The 14,165-nt window shown below is 49.3% G+C and overlaps 6 protein-coding genes across 6 annotated transcripts; 3 read left to right on the top strand and 3 right to left on the bottom strand.

The window, feature by feature from the left end:
- Positions 1-402: 402 nt before the first annotated feature.
- Positions 403-3,165, bottom strand: APUU_31466S (ZZ type zinc finger domain protein; the record flags this gene model as incomplete). Its single annotated transcript, XM_041702673.1, has 4 exons — positions 403-1,701; positions 1,755-1,966; positions 2,037-2,841; positions 3,037-3,165. The coding sequence occupies 4 exons, from the start codon at positions 3,163-3,165 to the stop codon at positions 403-405; spliced, it is 2,445 nt and encodes an 814-aa protein (XP_041555435.1).
- A 1,128-nt stretch (positions 3,166-4,293) lies between these two features.
- On the bottom strand, positions 4,294-6,382 carry APUU_31465S (uncharacterized protein; the record flags this gene model as incomplete). Its single annotated transcript, XM_041702672.1, has 2 exons — positions 4,294-5,665; positions 5,751-6,382. The coding sequence occupies 2 exons, from the start codon at positions 6,380-6,382 to the stop codon at positions 4,294-4,296; spliced, it is 2,004 nt and encodes a 667-aa protein (XP_041555434.1).
- A 942-nt stretch (positions 6,383-7,324) lies between these two features.
- On the bottom strand, positions 7,325-8,455 carry APUU_31464S (putative RNA binding protein Rnp24; the record flags this gene model as incomplete). Its single annotated transcript, XM_041702671.1, has 1 exon — positions 7,325-8,455. The coding sequence occupies one exon, from the start codon at positions 8,453-8,455 to the stop codon at positions 7,325-7,327; it is 1,131 nt and encodes a 376-aa protein (XP_041555433.1).
- Positions 8,456-8,810: 355 nt separating this feature from the next.
- Positions 8,811-9,979, top strand: APUU_31463A (uncharacterized protein; the record flags this gene model as incomplete). The annotated part of the gene is made up of 3 exons (XM_041702670.1): positions 8,811-8,899; positions 8,963-9,079; positions 9,133-9,979. 3 exons carry the CDS (start codon positions 8,811-8,813, stop codon positions 9,977-9,979), a joined length of 1,053 nt encoding a protein of 350 aa, XP_041555432.1.
- Positions 9,980-10,583: 604 nt separating this feature from the next.
- RRP4 (exosome non-catalytic core subunit RRP4) lies at positions 10,584-11,800 on the top strand (the record flags this gene model as incomplete). The annotated part of the gene is made up of 2 exons (XM_041702669.1): positions 10,584-10,804; positions 10,870-11,800. The coding sequence occupies 2 exons, from the start codon at positions 10,584-10,586 to the stop codon at positions 11,798-11,800; spliced, it is 1,152 nt and encodes a 383-aa protein (XP_041555431.1).
- Positions 11,801-12,505: 705 nt separating this feature from the next.
- Positions 12,506-14,058, top strand: APUU_31461A (IFRD domain-containing protein; the record flags this gene model as incomplete). Its single annotated transcript, XM_041702668.1, has 2 exons — positions 12,506-12,696; positions 12,783-14,058. The coding sequence occupies 2 exons, from the start codon at positions 12,506-12,508 to the stop codon at positions 14,056-14,058; spliced, it is 1,467 nt and encodes a 488-aa protein (XP_041555430.1).
- Between the last annotated feature and the right edge of the window lie 107 nt (positions 14,059-14,165).

Raw genomic sequence — 14,165 nt, 5'->3', positions numbered from 1 at the left:
GGTGATGAAAGAGAAAGAGAAAAGAAAGAAAGAGGGGAGGCAAGGACCTCGGATGACTGGCAAATGGTGGAGTGGTTCCATACTCCGAAACGGTGGGGGAAACAATTACACTACGCACTAAATACGTACAACCTCGGACCGTTGGCAACGACGATCGTGTGGAGTTAGAACACTACTACAAGAGGCCGAAATACTAATAATCAAAATAACATCCATCGCTATCCAATTTAAGGAACAGAAGCGAGGAACAGCGTAGAACATGATGGGCAACTTGATTCACCTTTCCCTGGTTGCGCTGTCATCCCCCGGAAACCAAAAAAGAGAAAGAAAAAAAAAAAAAATAAAAAAACCAATTTGCTAGGATCATTTTTCAGTCATAAGATTGCTGTTTTCACAAAGTAACTAGTGGCGAGAAGAGTTGGCGTCCAGAAATTCCTGGTCGCTGGCATCCAGAATATCGTATTCCTCGTCGGTCAGGAACCCAGCCTCAGTCTCGGTCTCGTCATCCAAAGTCAGGCTGGCCACATCATCGAGAACATCATGATCAGATGTGTTGCTCACAGAGGGTGCAGTGGGCGGTACACCGGCTGCTTCGTGTGTGCTTGCAGATGGTGATTCCTTGTCAAGTTTGGGGAAGACCATTTGGCTTTCCGAGGTGTTAGAGTTGTCGGCCGCAGGAGACCCGGGCGCCTTCTCGTCAAGATCTACATTTTTGGCTTCGTCAACATCAATCAAATCCTCCCGGACTTGAACTTCACACCACAACCTATGTCCGAAGGGTGTACCATCTGCAAGCTTCATACGCCAGTACGAGATGGCAGTTCCTAGGCGTTTGGGTGCTTTTAAGGTGACGGTAAACTGGGCGCCTTGGCCTGCCTCCAGTGGCTTAGACAATTTGTTGCTTTCCATGGCAGCTGTGACTGCTTCCAGGCTGCTAGGTTGGTTGGTGTTCACATTAAACATGGAATCGCCGCCAACGAAACGGACATTGCTTCCAGCAGGCCACGCAAGTGGTCCGGGGTTGTATAGCTTCCACGTCTGCTGGAACACCTGATCGGGGCGCATCACAGTACCGTCTGAAACCGTATCCTCAAGGAAGAATGCCTGGTATTCAGAATTGATATTCGGGCCATAAGTCTGCTCAGGCTTAGCCGCCTGCTCTTCTGTGTTTGAAGCTGAGAAAGTACGCGGCTTGCTTTTCTCGAACGCATGTTCCTCTTCCGTAGTCATAGTCTGCGACGACTGGGTTTCTGATTCGGCCTCGGGCGGAGTGGAAGCTTGAGTGGAGGCGGACCTCTGACCGCGGTCGCCCAAAACGTTCGTTTGCTTGTTGAGGGTATTCTCGTGGACGGTGCTCACGCTGACGCTGCGCACTGGCGTCTTGAACAGGACCATTGGGTGAGTGCGGTTGTGCGAATTCTCCGGATGAACTTCACATTTGGCACAAAAGTCTACGTCGTTGCAAACAGAGCACTTGTAACGAACGCCAGTAATGAACCTTGGCCCCAACTTATCTTTGCACAGCGGGCCATCACAGTACACGCCAAAATGAACTTCGTGGGACTGCAGGGGCTCGGAGATAGCGGTGTAGAGCGGAGCAAACCGATGTTTAGGGTGGGTTCGGGACGCCGAGAGATGGCACTCAGAGCAATAATCCCAGTCGGGGCATGTAAGGCATTTGTGACGCACACCGGTGATATGCTAAAGTCGAGTTAGCAGATACTTTCAAACGTCTTATAAGTGTTAAAACATACGCTCTCACAGCCATCACATATAGCTGCATGGTGATAACCACGGCCGGGCTTGCAGCGAGACAAAACAAGATTCTTCAGTCCGGCGTCATGATCACCCAGCAACGCAAAGGTGTGTGATGGGTGATGTCCATGCTTATGCCCAAGAACGCATGTTATACAGAGATCAAAGTCTTCACAGTCAGCACAAGACACCATTTTACCCTCATCAAACTCTGCAGTCAATTAGCCTGGTCCAAATGCTCATGAATAAAGAAGGAGGTGTGCTTATCAACATGTACATACCCTTAAGGCAGTTGTTGCAGATACGCTCAGAGCTGAAAATTGGTGCTTCCGCTTGTTCAGGCTCACTTTTTGGTGCTGACAACTCGGGCTGGGATTCCTCCTGAGTTAGAATCTTGTGGGACGCAAGAGTTTTGGTCGTGCTATTAGTGATGATGCCATCCTTCACGAACCGTCTCACCAACCAATGCTCATCCCCGTGGCAATTAACGCCGGAATCAACGCATTGTGGGCAAAGGTCATAATCACCATCGGCACAGGTGTTACAGTGATAGTGCTCATTTGGGATAGGACGGCTACAGTGGTTGCAGTCAATGCAGAACACTCCGGCATGAGAGGTGTGAGAGGTTTGAGAAATGATCGGACCACTAGGGATGTCAGGGCCTAGGAGGAATTCTCTCTGACTGGCAGGTTTTGATTCAGTTGTCTCGGTATTCGGCAACTGGCGGGTCTCAATCTCGTCTAACGTGGACCTTTCTGCGCTCTCTGGCAAAGTTGTTGATGGCATTGTAGCACTAGTCTCTGTATCAACTGCTTTTGCAGGAATTGGAGAGCTCAAAACAGTTTCAAGATAGCTATATCTTGCTGGTCCATGCAGTTCGCTAGAACTATCGGGAACTCCAGCCTGAGTCGTGGGCTCGCGGACAGTGGCCTTGATTCGCAGCTTCAATTTAGCCTTAGCAGCTCGGTAGAGTTGTTTGAAAACTGCAGGGTTGTTGGTGTCAAGCTGGACATAAGAACCTGCACTATCGGAATACCGCTCGAAGATCACGTTGGTATCCGCCGGAATGCCAAGCAACTGGCGCAACTAGAGTTAAAATGGTCAGTGTTAAGTGGTATGATGCTGTTGAATCATTTGCCTCTTTGCGAACAAAGGATTTGGAAATACACAAGACAAGAATCGAGCATAGGATAAGAGAACGACAGGGAGGGCGAAGAGGCCGAATGTACGGTGAAGAGCGTCGATGGTCCCGGTCGGAGCTAGAGTGGAGACAGAACCTACATTCTGGGGTAAAGTACGAGCTCCAAGATCTCTCAGCGGAATCTTGAAGCGTCTAGTGTGGTCATCATATGTCACCTTAACAGTGATCAATGTGCCAGGTCCGACTGGAGTGGTAGTAGGAGTGGACATAACGGCGTGCCCTCGAGTAGTTGCTCGCCGGGCGGGTAGCTATGCTAGCTTCAACAGATAAGACAACGGAGATGCAAAGACGAGCTCGATAAGTCAAGATCAAGAAGATGTACAAATAGAACCCTAAGAGAGAGATGAAAGATGAAGGAAGATGAATAAAAGACGAAGACGCAGATGAGGAGGCAGCAAGAGATGACGAGGACGAGGCGAGGCAAGGCGAGGCGGAGGGAAGTTGAAGAGGAGAGGAGGAGCGAGAGTGAGGCTTATAATTGGCAGATAAGAAGATGCCTGGACGGTCGGCGCTGGTTGGCGGTCACCTGCCCTGCTGTGCTGTTCCCGGAGGCGGTGGCCTTACCTAATACATTCACTGCTTGGCCGTTGTGGTGCCATCACCTGTGACATAACCAGGCTGTGACATCGGCTGCGAATTAACCTTCAAGCCCCACCCAATGATTGACTACAGGGAGGCTTGCGAATTTGAGCTTATGGATTTTTGTTCCAGACTGCTTCTTCTACTCCAATGGCGGAGAGAGGGGATCCCGGTCAATCTAAAGGGAGGAAAAAAGCAAATACGAGGCGATGATGCAACCGGGCATACGAGAGGAGCTATATCCGACCAGCATTATGGAGTCCCGAGGAGTCGTGGGTGTCAAAGCATCGAGTGAAAAGGTCGAATGAAGAAAATCTGGATAGCCGGCCTAGGCCGTCACCGAGTTCACTGTCGCATAATAATATAATATCATAGGTAATTGAGATGCGCTCCATACAGACAGAAGACTCCTGAACAGTATCAGAACATATAATAACATCAAAAGCTCGCTAGAAATGCAGCAAATCCTAATCTAACGACGACTAATAAAACGAGAATCTCCGGTAGAAACGTGTCCGGAAAGCCAAAAGAAGCCGTAAGAATTTTTGGAAATGTGGCAGAAGCAATGTGGTTGCAAGGGACAAAGAAAAGCGCCGAAGCGGAAAATCGCTGTAGAGGAGCTGGGGAAAGGGACTCATTCATGAAACGGCATCAAAAAAGGGGGAAAGAAAAATGAGAAAGCGAAGGAAGTGAAGAAATTATTCAAATGAAGCTTCTTTTTTGGTGCATTTGTCCTTTTTTGGGTGTCCTCCCGTGGGTTACTGTGAAGGATAATAAACACCCTGGGGTTGAGGATAATGGTAATATGTAGTACCAGGCGTCATCATCCCACCCATGCCAACAGCGCCACCTTGGGGGGGCCCGCCGCCATACGCTGGTCCTGGGTACATTTGTGAAGCATCAAGATAATAAACCGTGCCGCCTGACTCATGTGCAACTGTGCCTGCTTGTGATGTTGTTTCAGATGGGGTGTGTGTAGCCGGGACCATGTGTGGGACGTTTTGATTCGCAGGGAAAGAAGCGCCTGGTCCCGTCCCAACCCCATTATATGGCGCATATTCTGTGCCCGAAACAGGGTAATAAACAGGCCCCGGCTGGTACGAGACAGGGTAGTAGGCCGAGGGTTGTTGATATCCATATGTTTGGAACGGTGGGGCGTGAACTGCACGCTCGGGTATTTGGGACAGGGGGGTTGCGGCTGTATGTGCTGGCGGAGGGTAGTTTGCAGAAACATCAGGTCCGTAGGACGGACCACTGCCGGATATCGGGGCTTGATGATGGAACGGTTGTTCCTGTTGTGGTTGCGGAGGATTGACAGGGAAGCTGGCTGGGGTTTCAATGTCCGCTAGGGAAACAGCCTTCTGCGGGCGAGGTTGATGTATTGTGATTGGAGTAGCACGACTCTCACGCCAGATAGGGTGCTGCGGTTGTGGTTGAGGATGGGGGTAGGTCGTGGCTGGGGTAATCGGTACAGCAGCTCCCGGTACTCGGGAAGGTGGCAGCCGAACAATGGGTTTCCCATTCTCAGTTGTGACTACTGTCTGCCGTGAAACGACCGACGCCGCTGGCGAAAGATAACCATCTTGGGATGGTGGTTTGCCGAAAGACGACCTTCGGCTCATAGCGACACTGGGTGTGTACGTAGAGCTTGCATAGACGCTTGGGCGGCGTCCATGCATGTAGCCGCCTCGACCACGCCCACGAAAAGATTGCTGGTTGGGCCGTTGCGCTCGTGGGATGAAGACAAAGGATCGCATCAGTGCAGGGAAAATATATCTAGCTGATTCGCCAGGAACTGATATTCTAACAGGCTTGTCTCGGCGTAGAGGGGGTCGATGTTCAGGTAGACGGGTATATTGTTTTTTCTCAACTGCAGGAAAGGTGACCGGCTTATCCATGCCTGGAAGATGCACCACAATAGGCACTTTTCCAGCAACCAGGGTGGTTGAAAAAGATCGGTTTGGAGTTGAGGTATTGGGAGCCGTGGGCACATGCGTGGGAAAGTTCTTATGGGGAAATGTTGAGGCGTTCGTTGAGGCATTAGGTCGTCTAGGAGCAGGCGGATCGTCTCCAGCAACAGTATCGTGAAGGTCATGCGTCCACGGTCCTTCAGTAGTAATATCTTGTTTCCTAAGAGTGTTGGTTAGAATAATGCACGCTGGATCATTCATTCGATATAGCTGGCCTGCAGTTTCAGGACAACGTATACACATACCTTCGAACATTGCCGTCGACAATGAGACCGTACGGCCTGGATTTAGGCTTGTTGGAGGGCTTGTGACCGTTGGTGCCAGTTTCCGACGAGCGTTTGTCATGGAGGAAGAAGCTGCCTCGGGTAGGCACAAAAGTTGGATCCTCGCCTTTTCCCCTAGCAGTTTTGTCATTCTCAGGGCGTTTCGTTTCCATAAACGATTCTCTCGTCGGTTCAGTGGGTGGTGCGGAAGGTGCTCTTCCAGCCTGATCAAACTCCCTTCTCATGTCGTCGAAATGGATTTCCTCAACGCTTTTCCCCTCGCCCGATATCTTCAACCCATTCATCATCGCATCTGTATCAGAAATCGCCGTCGCTAGCGTAGCTTTTTTGGGGGAGACTGAATGGCGACGGCGGGGCCCTTCTGGCACACGACCATTGACCTGTTGGCCGTTCGGATTGTCGACTGGTATACTTTCGTCCTCACTCTCGTCACTACCTTCCCCATCTGCATCGTCATCATCCTGGTGGCTTCCGACTGAACCCTCGCTTAGAGAGTCCTCCTCCACCTCTCCGTCCACCGAGCCTTCATCCTCACCTTCGTCTTCCCGTCTCCTTCGTCGGCTCGCACCTATATTGTGTCGACGGGGTGCCATTTTGAAAGAAAAATAGTGGTGATTTAATATAGATGGATTTCGAATCGACAAACAACGGGGCGTTGGAAAGGAGAATCCAGGTATGGGTGCACCGACCAGCAGCGGATAGACAGGCGGGATGACGAACTCCAAACAAAAAAAAAAAAAGAAGGGGGTAACACCAGGCTGGGAACAGAAAAGAAGGAGACTTATATAAAACTATACTAAGAGTAATAAAGAACACCCTAGAAAAGGGGGGGAGGAAAGGAAAGAAGAGCCAAATAGACGAGCAGTCAAGAAGATTTGATGGTTTCCAACGTCGAGGCATGACATCGAAGGAGATGTCAAGTACCCCCAAACCGGTTTAGCGCGGCCTAACCACCTCAGCGATTCTAGAACCGTTCCGAGCGTTTCTACTAACAAGTCTCAACAAGCCAAAGTTGTTCCAAAAGTATGGTGTCAGCGGCATCGTTCCGGGTGAGAAACCGGAAGGTAATCGGCATTTGTTCCCTGGAACCACCAGAGTTACTTGTTCCTTTTCTTCCTTGCCACAAACTCACTACAGTTACGCTTGCGACATCCATTCCAGCAAACCATGCTGACTGGGGCGGGTTTTGCTAGTTTAACTAGTCAACTATGTCCGATACCAGTAATTTCTACGGAACGAAAAAGTGGCACAACTAACAGGCCACTGGTCTTTAATAAATGTTGGGACGAAAAATGTGTGTTTAGGAAATTCATTCCTTGGGTATCAGTGATCTCTTGCTTCTCTCGTGCCACGTCGGACCGCCGAATACAGTAACCCCCTGCGGGATGTAATCCTTGGATAACAAACATCAACTTTCGCAGCTCGTAGACGGCTTCAAACTGGCCCATGGATACAGCTTCACAATAGTCATGAGAGGTGCCAGCCTGGTAGGTACCTTGAATCAGGGCGAGGAAAATACCTATCCTTCTTGATGTTCAATCAAAGGTTGTCTTCTTTCCCTTGCCCTCAACAATAGCACCACTTAGCTTTTGCACGATCGATTCATCGTATCTGGAGTAATCTGGCTTTGCGTGCTTGAACTTTGTAGTTTGACTACGCTGGGGCTTTCCTTCAACTGCAACCTCTTCGAAATCCCCAAGCTCTGCATCGCCAATATTTTCAGCGTCCCTGTTCTTTCCGTCGCCACTTTTACCGAATCGCTTATTATAGCGAGTTGTTGCATCCTCGGCAAACTCGATTCTCATGCGTCGGCCCAAAACTTGATTCACCCAGACTTTTCTCCGCTGTGGCTTAGTATGCTTTCCGGGCGCTGATTCTGAACCTCCTTCATCCTCGTTATCCTCTGTAATGATCTTAAACCCTCTCACTGCCGTTTCAGCGGCTGGGATATCCTCGAATTCGACCCATGCATAGCCTTTGCATTTCCCTGAATCCTGAAATGTGGCCAGGTGTACGTTGGCAACGGTTCCACATTTTGCAAAGTGCTCTTCAAGTAGCTCTTTGGTCGCATCAAAGCTGAGATTACCGACAAACACACGTTTAGATGGAGGCCGTCCTGAGGCCGCAGCAGAGGCAGCATCCTTGCCATCCTCCCGTGACTTCTCTGGTCGACCCTGATAATTCCTCGCATCTTTGATCAGCACACGACGCCCAGAGACAAGCTGCTCGCTTAGGTCCAATGCTTCTTTCACGGCCCCGGGCGTAGAAAAATCAACGTAGGCGAACCCTTTATTTTGCGCCCTTGAGTTCTTGTCTGAAGGCTTGGGAAGGTGAATTCGGGTAATTGTAACATCTGTGAACGAGCAATTGGACGTCAAAAACCGCCGTAGGTCCTCTTTAGTCACGGAGAACGCCAGATTCCCGATCCAGATGCCATAGTCTGAGCGTTTCTGAGTGGCTTCAGTCTCTGCAGGGTTTTCGGCTTTGGAATCCGCTGTTGGTTTCGACGAATCATCAGAGGTTTTCGCATCTGTGTCACCAGCTTTCTTTTTAGCTTTACGCAAAGCCTTCTTTGAAGGAGGCTCAGGCGCAGAAACATCAATCTCGATTTCAGGGCCGTCGAGCAGCTTTCGCTTCTTGTGGTTTTCTTCGTCAATGGCCGTCATTCTGTCCTCGATATATTCTAGGCGATAAAAGGACAGACTAGACAGATAAAAGAGGAAAGAATTAGAAATTTTATATAAGCGACGGAAAGAAAGATAAATGGTGATGATAGTGGACAAATATTGGAACTATTGCTCTGCCATGATATTTTTTTCGTCTTTTGACGGGCAGAATCTTTCCGCCTTTGAGCTTCGTGGCTCGGCTCGCGACGACCGTCGAGGACCGGTCTACCTAATGATCATCTCCCTGGTGTACCGTCAACACCCAACACCGGCTTAATTCGACTTTCCACGGCGCAAATCTTTGAAATTTGGGGAACATCCTTTTTGAAGAAGTTAATCGCCGCCCTCTTTAATCATGTCTCAGGAAGGCGACGAAACACGGTCTTTGGCCGAGAGCCTCCCAGATGCTGATGCCCCTACCAAGCAGTCCCATCGATCATTCAAGTAAGCGCAAACCGAGGGGTACAACGGTAACTGAAAATACTAATTGGAGTAATTTTACGACAGAAAGAAATTTGCAAAGCTCAAAATTCAATTTGAACGCAAAATGAAAGACAGTGAGACGCTCATTCACGAGCAGTTGCGCATCGAGGATCTGTCAAAGAGAATTCAGGAGCAAAACGAGTTCGTTATTTGGTCATCACCTGTCTTACGTTCATTCATTGATACAATTCTAGCCAACTCTTGGAGGTTCTCTTGGAGTTCAACGAAACTGTGCACATCTCGCCCAAGCTCCGATACGATTTGAATACCCCTGGTGACGAAGACATTCTTCCAACCCCTGACGGGGAGCTTTCATCACCCTACAATGACCATGAATCGACCACGTCAGCTTTGAGATTTGCAAAGAATGAACTATCAACCGGATATATAACGGCCGAGTCATATGAAAAACTCGAGAATAGCGTCAAACGAGGCACGGCGTTTGCACCTTTATTGCGGTACATGGATTTGACAAAAGTGCCTCACTCTGCTTCCAACCCCGAAGGCCAGAATTCGACAACTACAGCAGAAGATGCTAGCTTGAACCAAAATCTTGGCTTTCTGACTCCAGAGCATGAAACAGAATATTGTCTAGCCACAGACGCCAAGTTAGGCGATATGTCAGCCGCCGCTCAACTGAGTCGTGTCCCGGAGAAACCGTCCTTGCTGGAAAGAGAAAGGGAGCATGCTCTTCGAAGTCCTGTTTCGGTCCATCATTGGTTGCGCAAAAACCATCCTAATATCTTTCTACAAGATAACGAGAATGCTTCCGAGAAATCAGGATCACGACCATCAAACCTGCGTGCTTCCAAGCGATCGGCACCCGCTTCTCGTAAAGACGAGGACACTCACGACGAAGACAGTGCCGTGATGGATCCTGGTCCCACATCGGGCGGTTCCAAGGCCAAACGTAAGCGCGATGAGGAGAGCACTCCTCGAGCTAAAGCCGGCACTGGCGGTCGCTCAAATCGGAAGAAGAAAGACGACGGTGTCTCAAACACCAAGCGTCCTACAAAACGATCATCTGGTGCTGGCGCATGAACTTGGTGTTGCATCTTGAGCAATCTCATTTAGCAACGTCACTTGTATTATTAGTACTTTTAGGTCATTGTCCTTTCTTGTTGAACACCTTCGCGAAATTCATACTATACTCTGCAGCTTGATAGCCACCGCACTGCGGGCTGTGATTTCGAAATTGGCCCCAATGTTATGAATATGCTACTTCTATGACACCTCCGTTTATCAATTGTAGCTATCTTCGATATATTTACAGTACATGCCAAAAATCTTGAATTACTGAGCTAGGCGGTAAAACCTTCTAATATATATGATATACTCGAAGTTAAGGTCACTATGAAAAAAGATCGGGGGGGGGGAAGAAAAGCAAAGAAGAAAGAAAGCCGTCTTTGGTATCTGTGAAGTAGTAACTAGAAGATGCCAACGCCAACTAAAGCGCCCGCTTATCTACGGTAGTAGGTAGAATGAAGATCCATCCGCAAGCGGTAAGTTTGCTTTGTTTGCTCCGAGGTCGAAAGTCCTTTCTGAAGCTTGAAATCGCAAAATCTAACGGACTTATCTCATCATAAAAGCAGCCCGGCAATTTTGAAATCGCGTTTACAAGCCCCAGAATCCTGAAAATATCGCCATGGCGATTACAATTCTACCTCCCGTTGCGGATGATGTCGAGGCAGCATACCCCGAATCTGACTTTGACGCAATGTCCGTTGACTCCGACGGCGGTGTTGAACTCACACCCGCAAAAGCATCACAACCGACAAAGCGGTCTCGGTTAATAGAAGGGACAGATGCTGGAACAGGGATAATTACACCAGGAGAGGTTGTGACAGATGATCCGCAGTGGATGAGGTTCGTTTCTTCTACTCTTATTTACTCGTCTTCATGTCTGCGGACTAACAGATGCTTTCATCTAGGGGCCACGGAACATATATAAATCCTCTTTCAACGTCCATTATTGCCACGGTTGCTGGAACTGTCCAGAAAACCAACAAATTGCTCTCTGTCCAGCCCCTTCGAGCCCGCTATACGCCGGAGATTGGCGATCTGGTGGTTGGGCGCATAGTCGAAGTCCAGTCCAAACGGTGGAAGGTTGATGTCGCAGCACCTCTCTTAGCCCAGTTACCTCTTTCTGCGATCAATTTACCAGGCGGTATCCTGCGTCGACGAACAAGCGCAGACGAACTGCAGATCCGAACATTCTTTAGCGAAGGAGATCTGCTTGTTGCTGAAGTACAAACAGTACATTCAGATGGTGCGGCCTCGCTTCACACTCGGTCGCTTAAATACGGTAAACTTCGAAATGGTGTTTTTCTAGCTGTGGCTGGAGCTGGGGGTAGCGGCGCATCTAGCTCGTCAGTCAAGGGAGGGCTTGGATCAGGATCGGCTGCTGGAGTGGTTCGGTCACGCAGACAAATGTTTACGATAACAACTTCTAACGGCGGTGGGGAGGTAGATATCGTTCTCGGCGTAAACGGGTATATTTGGATTTCAAAGCACGCGGAGGGCACAGCCGCAGCCTCCTCGACCACGGATAGCGTGTCGATAACGCGTATGGAAGAAATGGTCTCAAACTCGGTTTACTCAAGCCAGAACGACGAAATCTCTCCCGCCACAAGACGTGAAATTGCGCGGTTGGCTCAGTGCATTCGAGTTCTCATGCAGGGAGGACTGCGGGTGGATGAGGAGACAGTCATGGCGGCGTACGATGCCAGCTTACAGGTTGATCTAGAACAGGGCGATGAAGACTACGACGAAGATGGACGGCAGCGGGAGGGACGAGAGTATCTAGAAGGGAACCAAGCTAAGCGGATTATACAGTTAGCAACGACGCGCCCGCAGATCTGATAGACATAAAATTGATACCCAGAGCACCAATCTTATCTTCCCTGTTCTCTCCGTTTCTTTACCCTCTCTCGCTCGATGAATAATGTCTCGATTTTTATTTGGGAACCGAGATAAGGACCCCGCGTCACGTGCTGATAACACCGACAATCATTGGTGCCTGAGGTTGCACGGACGCAATCAACTCATGCATGACATGACAATCAAATTTTCGAAAAGAGTTCGGATGGAATGATTCGAATTGGAAAAGTTAAAAAGTACCCAAATGCATAATACTCGGTTTTAGACTCTTTCACTTGCAGTGGTCTGATCCCGCCCAATTTTCACGCTGTATGTGAATGGAAAAGCAGGCTGGGCGCCAACGTCATCTTTCACAAAACCCATAACTATTTATTCCGGTCCTTTCATCAGTCCTCTTTTTCTTTCCTCCTTCAACTCCCCCCCTCTGAAAAAGCCCTTCATCTCTGTCTCTATTCTTCTCTGCCTTTATTCCCCTCGACTTTATCATGTTGATCGTCCCTCAAATAACCACCAAATTCTTTTCACACTCAATACCATTTGAATAGTTGGGCTCTATAACCGCCCTGCATTTGTACCCGCTACATCTACATCTTGCTTATCGCGCAGAAAGCGCGCCAGCGAACAAAACCACCCCCTCCTTCTCTATCACAGTCTAGGTGTATAACATTATACCCCACGCCAGTCAACATGCCTGATCTCCGCCGTCAGGTTTTGGAGAGTGGCAAGACCATGTCTCGCAAAGCAGCCTCGAGGGAAGGCTCCGGCCGAACTTCGCGCACCAACTCCGCGAAAAACTCTCGCCAGTCATCTCGAAATGCAAGCAGGCAAGCTTCAGACGATGAGGATGCAGGCAACCTCAGCGACGATACCGCAGTCAGGTAAGCTTTGCCCATGTTGGATGATTTTTTCCCCTACTATGTGCCAAGGAATGATGTCATGGTTGTATACTAAATAAATTTTGTAGCCTCGGCTCGCTTGACGATCTCGAAAATGCTGATCTCGAAAATAACAACGACAACGACGACAACGACGACAAGAACGACAACTGGACCCAGGAACTGGATGAAGTCATTGACGATATCTTGGATCGCAAACGAAGCAGCACGTTTGGCCGCGAAGAAACTTATGCTACCTTCTGTCGCCTCTCCAAGTTCCACTTTGTAGAAGAGTCTATCCGGCGCCGAGTTCCCGACCTTCTAGCTGCGTTTATCCGCAGCATCAAATCGGGGGCCAGTGAGCGAGAAAGCGTACTTGCCCTGCGCGCTCTGGGGCTTGTAACAATCACCGCTTCGGACGACACCATATTTGACAGCGTGGAACCTCTCCTCACCCGTATCATTCGTGATTCACCCTCTTCTGAAATCAAAACAGCAGCAATTTATTGCTTGGGAACATGCACTATGTTCGGCGGTGCTGGGGATGACGATATCCAGGACCAGATGACATTCCTTTTAGACATAGTCGCTTCTGATGGACAATCTATCGACGCACAGGGCAGCTCCACTTGCGTTTGTGCGGTACTCCAGATATGGGGTTTCATGGCGACAGAAATCGAAGATCTTGAAAACGAAAGCGAAGACTCGATTCAGATATTCATGGAACAGTTGACCGGTAATGACCCTAACGTGCAGATTGCGGCTGGCCAGAACATCGCCCTCCTATATGAGAAGAGCTACACGCCTCAAGAGGATTCTGACGACGAAGACGAGGAGGAAGATAAAGATTATGACAGCGAGGACGAAAAAGAGAACCTCCGCGGGCCCAAGCTGATTAAACGGTACGACCCATACCACAACACACCTGAGCTTGAGCGCCAGTTGCAATCTCTCGCAACAGTGCACACAAGACGTCTGAGCAAGCGCGACAAGAAGAACCTCCACAACAACTTTGCGTCCATATCCACTACCGTTGCAGACCCGCGCCGCGGCCCGATGTATAGCTCTGCAATCGACCACGAAACAAACCGACACTACGGCAGCAAGCTCACCGTCAAGATCGGCCGGCAAGGCATCATGCATATCGATCGCTGGTGGAAATGGATCCGTCTGAACGCACTGCGCCGTGTGCTTCAGGGTGGCTTTGCAATCCACTATTTCGAGGGCAATCTTGCCGTTCTAGACAGTCTTCCCGTGGTAATGGTTCGGGTGGAGGACGAGCCACCGGACCGTTCCGTTTTTAAGAAGGCAGCGAAGATGCGAAACAGCCTGCGTTGGAAAGCAGCGCATTCTGATAGTGACTAGATTGGTACACCTTCACTACATATTCCTATTGGCTTTTTATTCCTTACCCTTTTTTTGCTTTATTTTCTTTTTATGACATCGAAGACTATCCTTTTGCGAATACCTGG

This window comes from Aspergillus puulaauensis, chromosome 3 (assembly GCF_016861865.1).
Source record: "Aspergillus puulaauensis MK2 DNA, chromosome 3, nearly complete sequence".
Taxonomy (NCBI): domain Eukaryota; kingdom Fungi; phylum Ascomycota; class Eurotiomycetes; order Eurotiales; family Aspergillaceae; genus Aspergillus; species Aspergillus puulaauensis.
The sequence above is the reverse complement of the archived record's forward strand: the minus strand, read 5'-3'. Positions and strand labels throughout refer to the sequence as shown.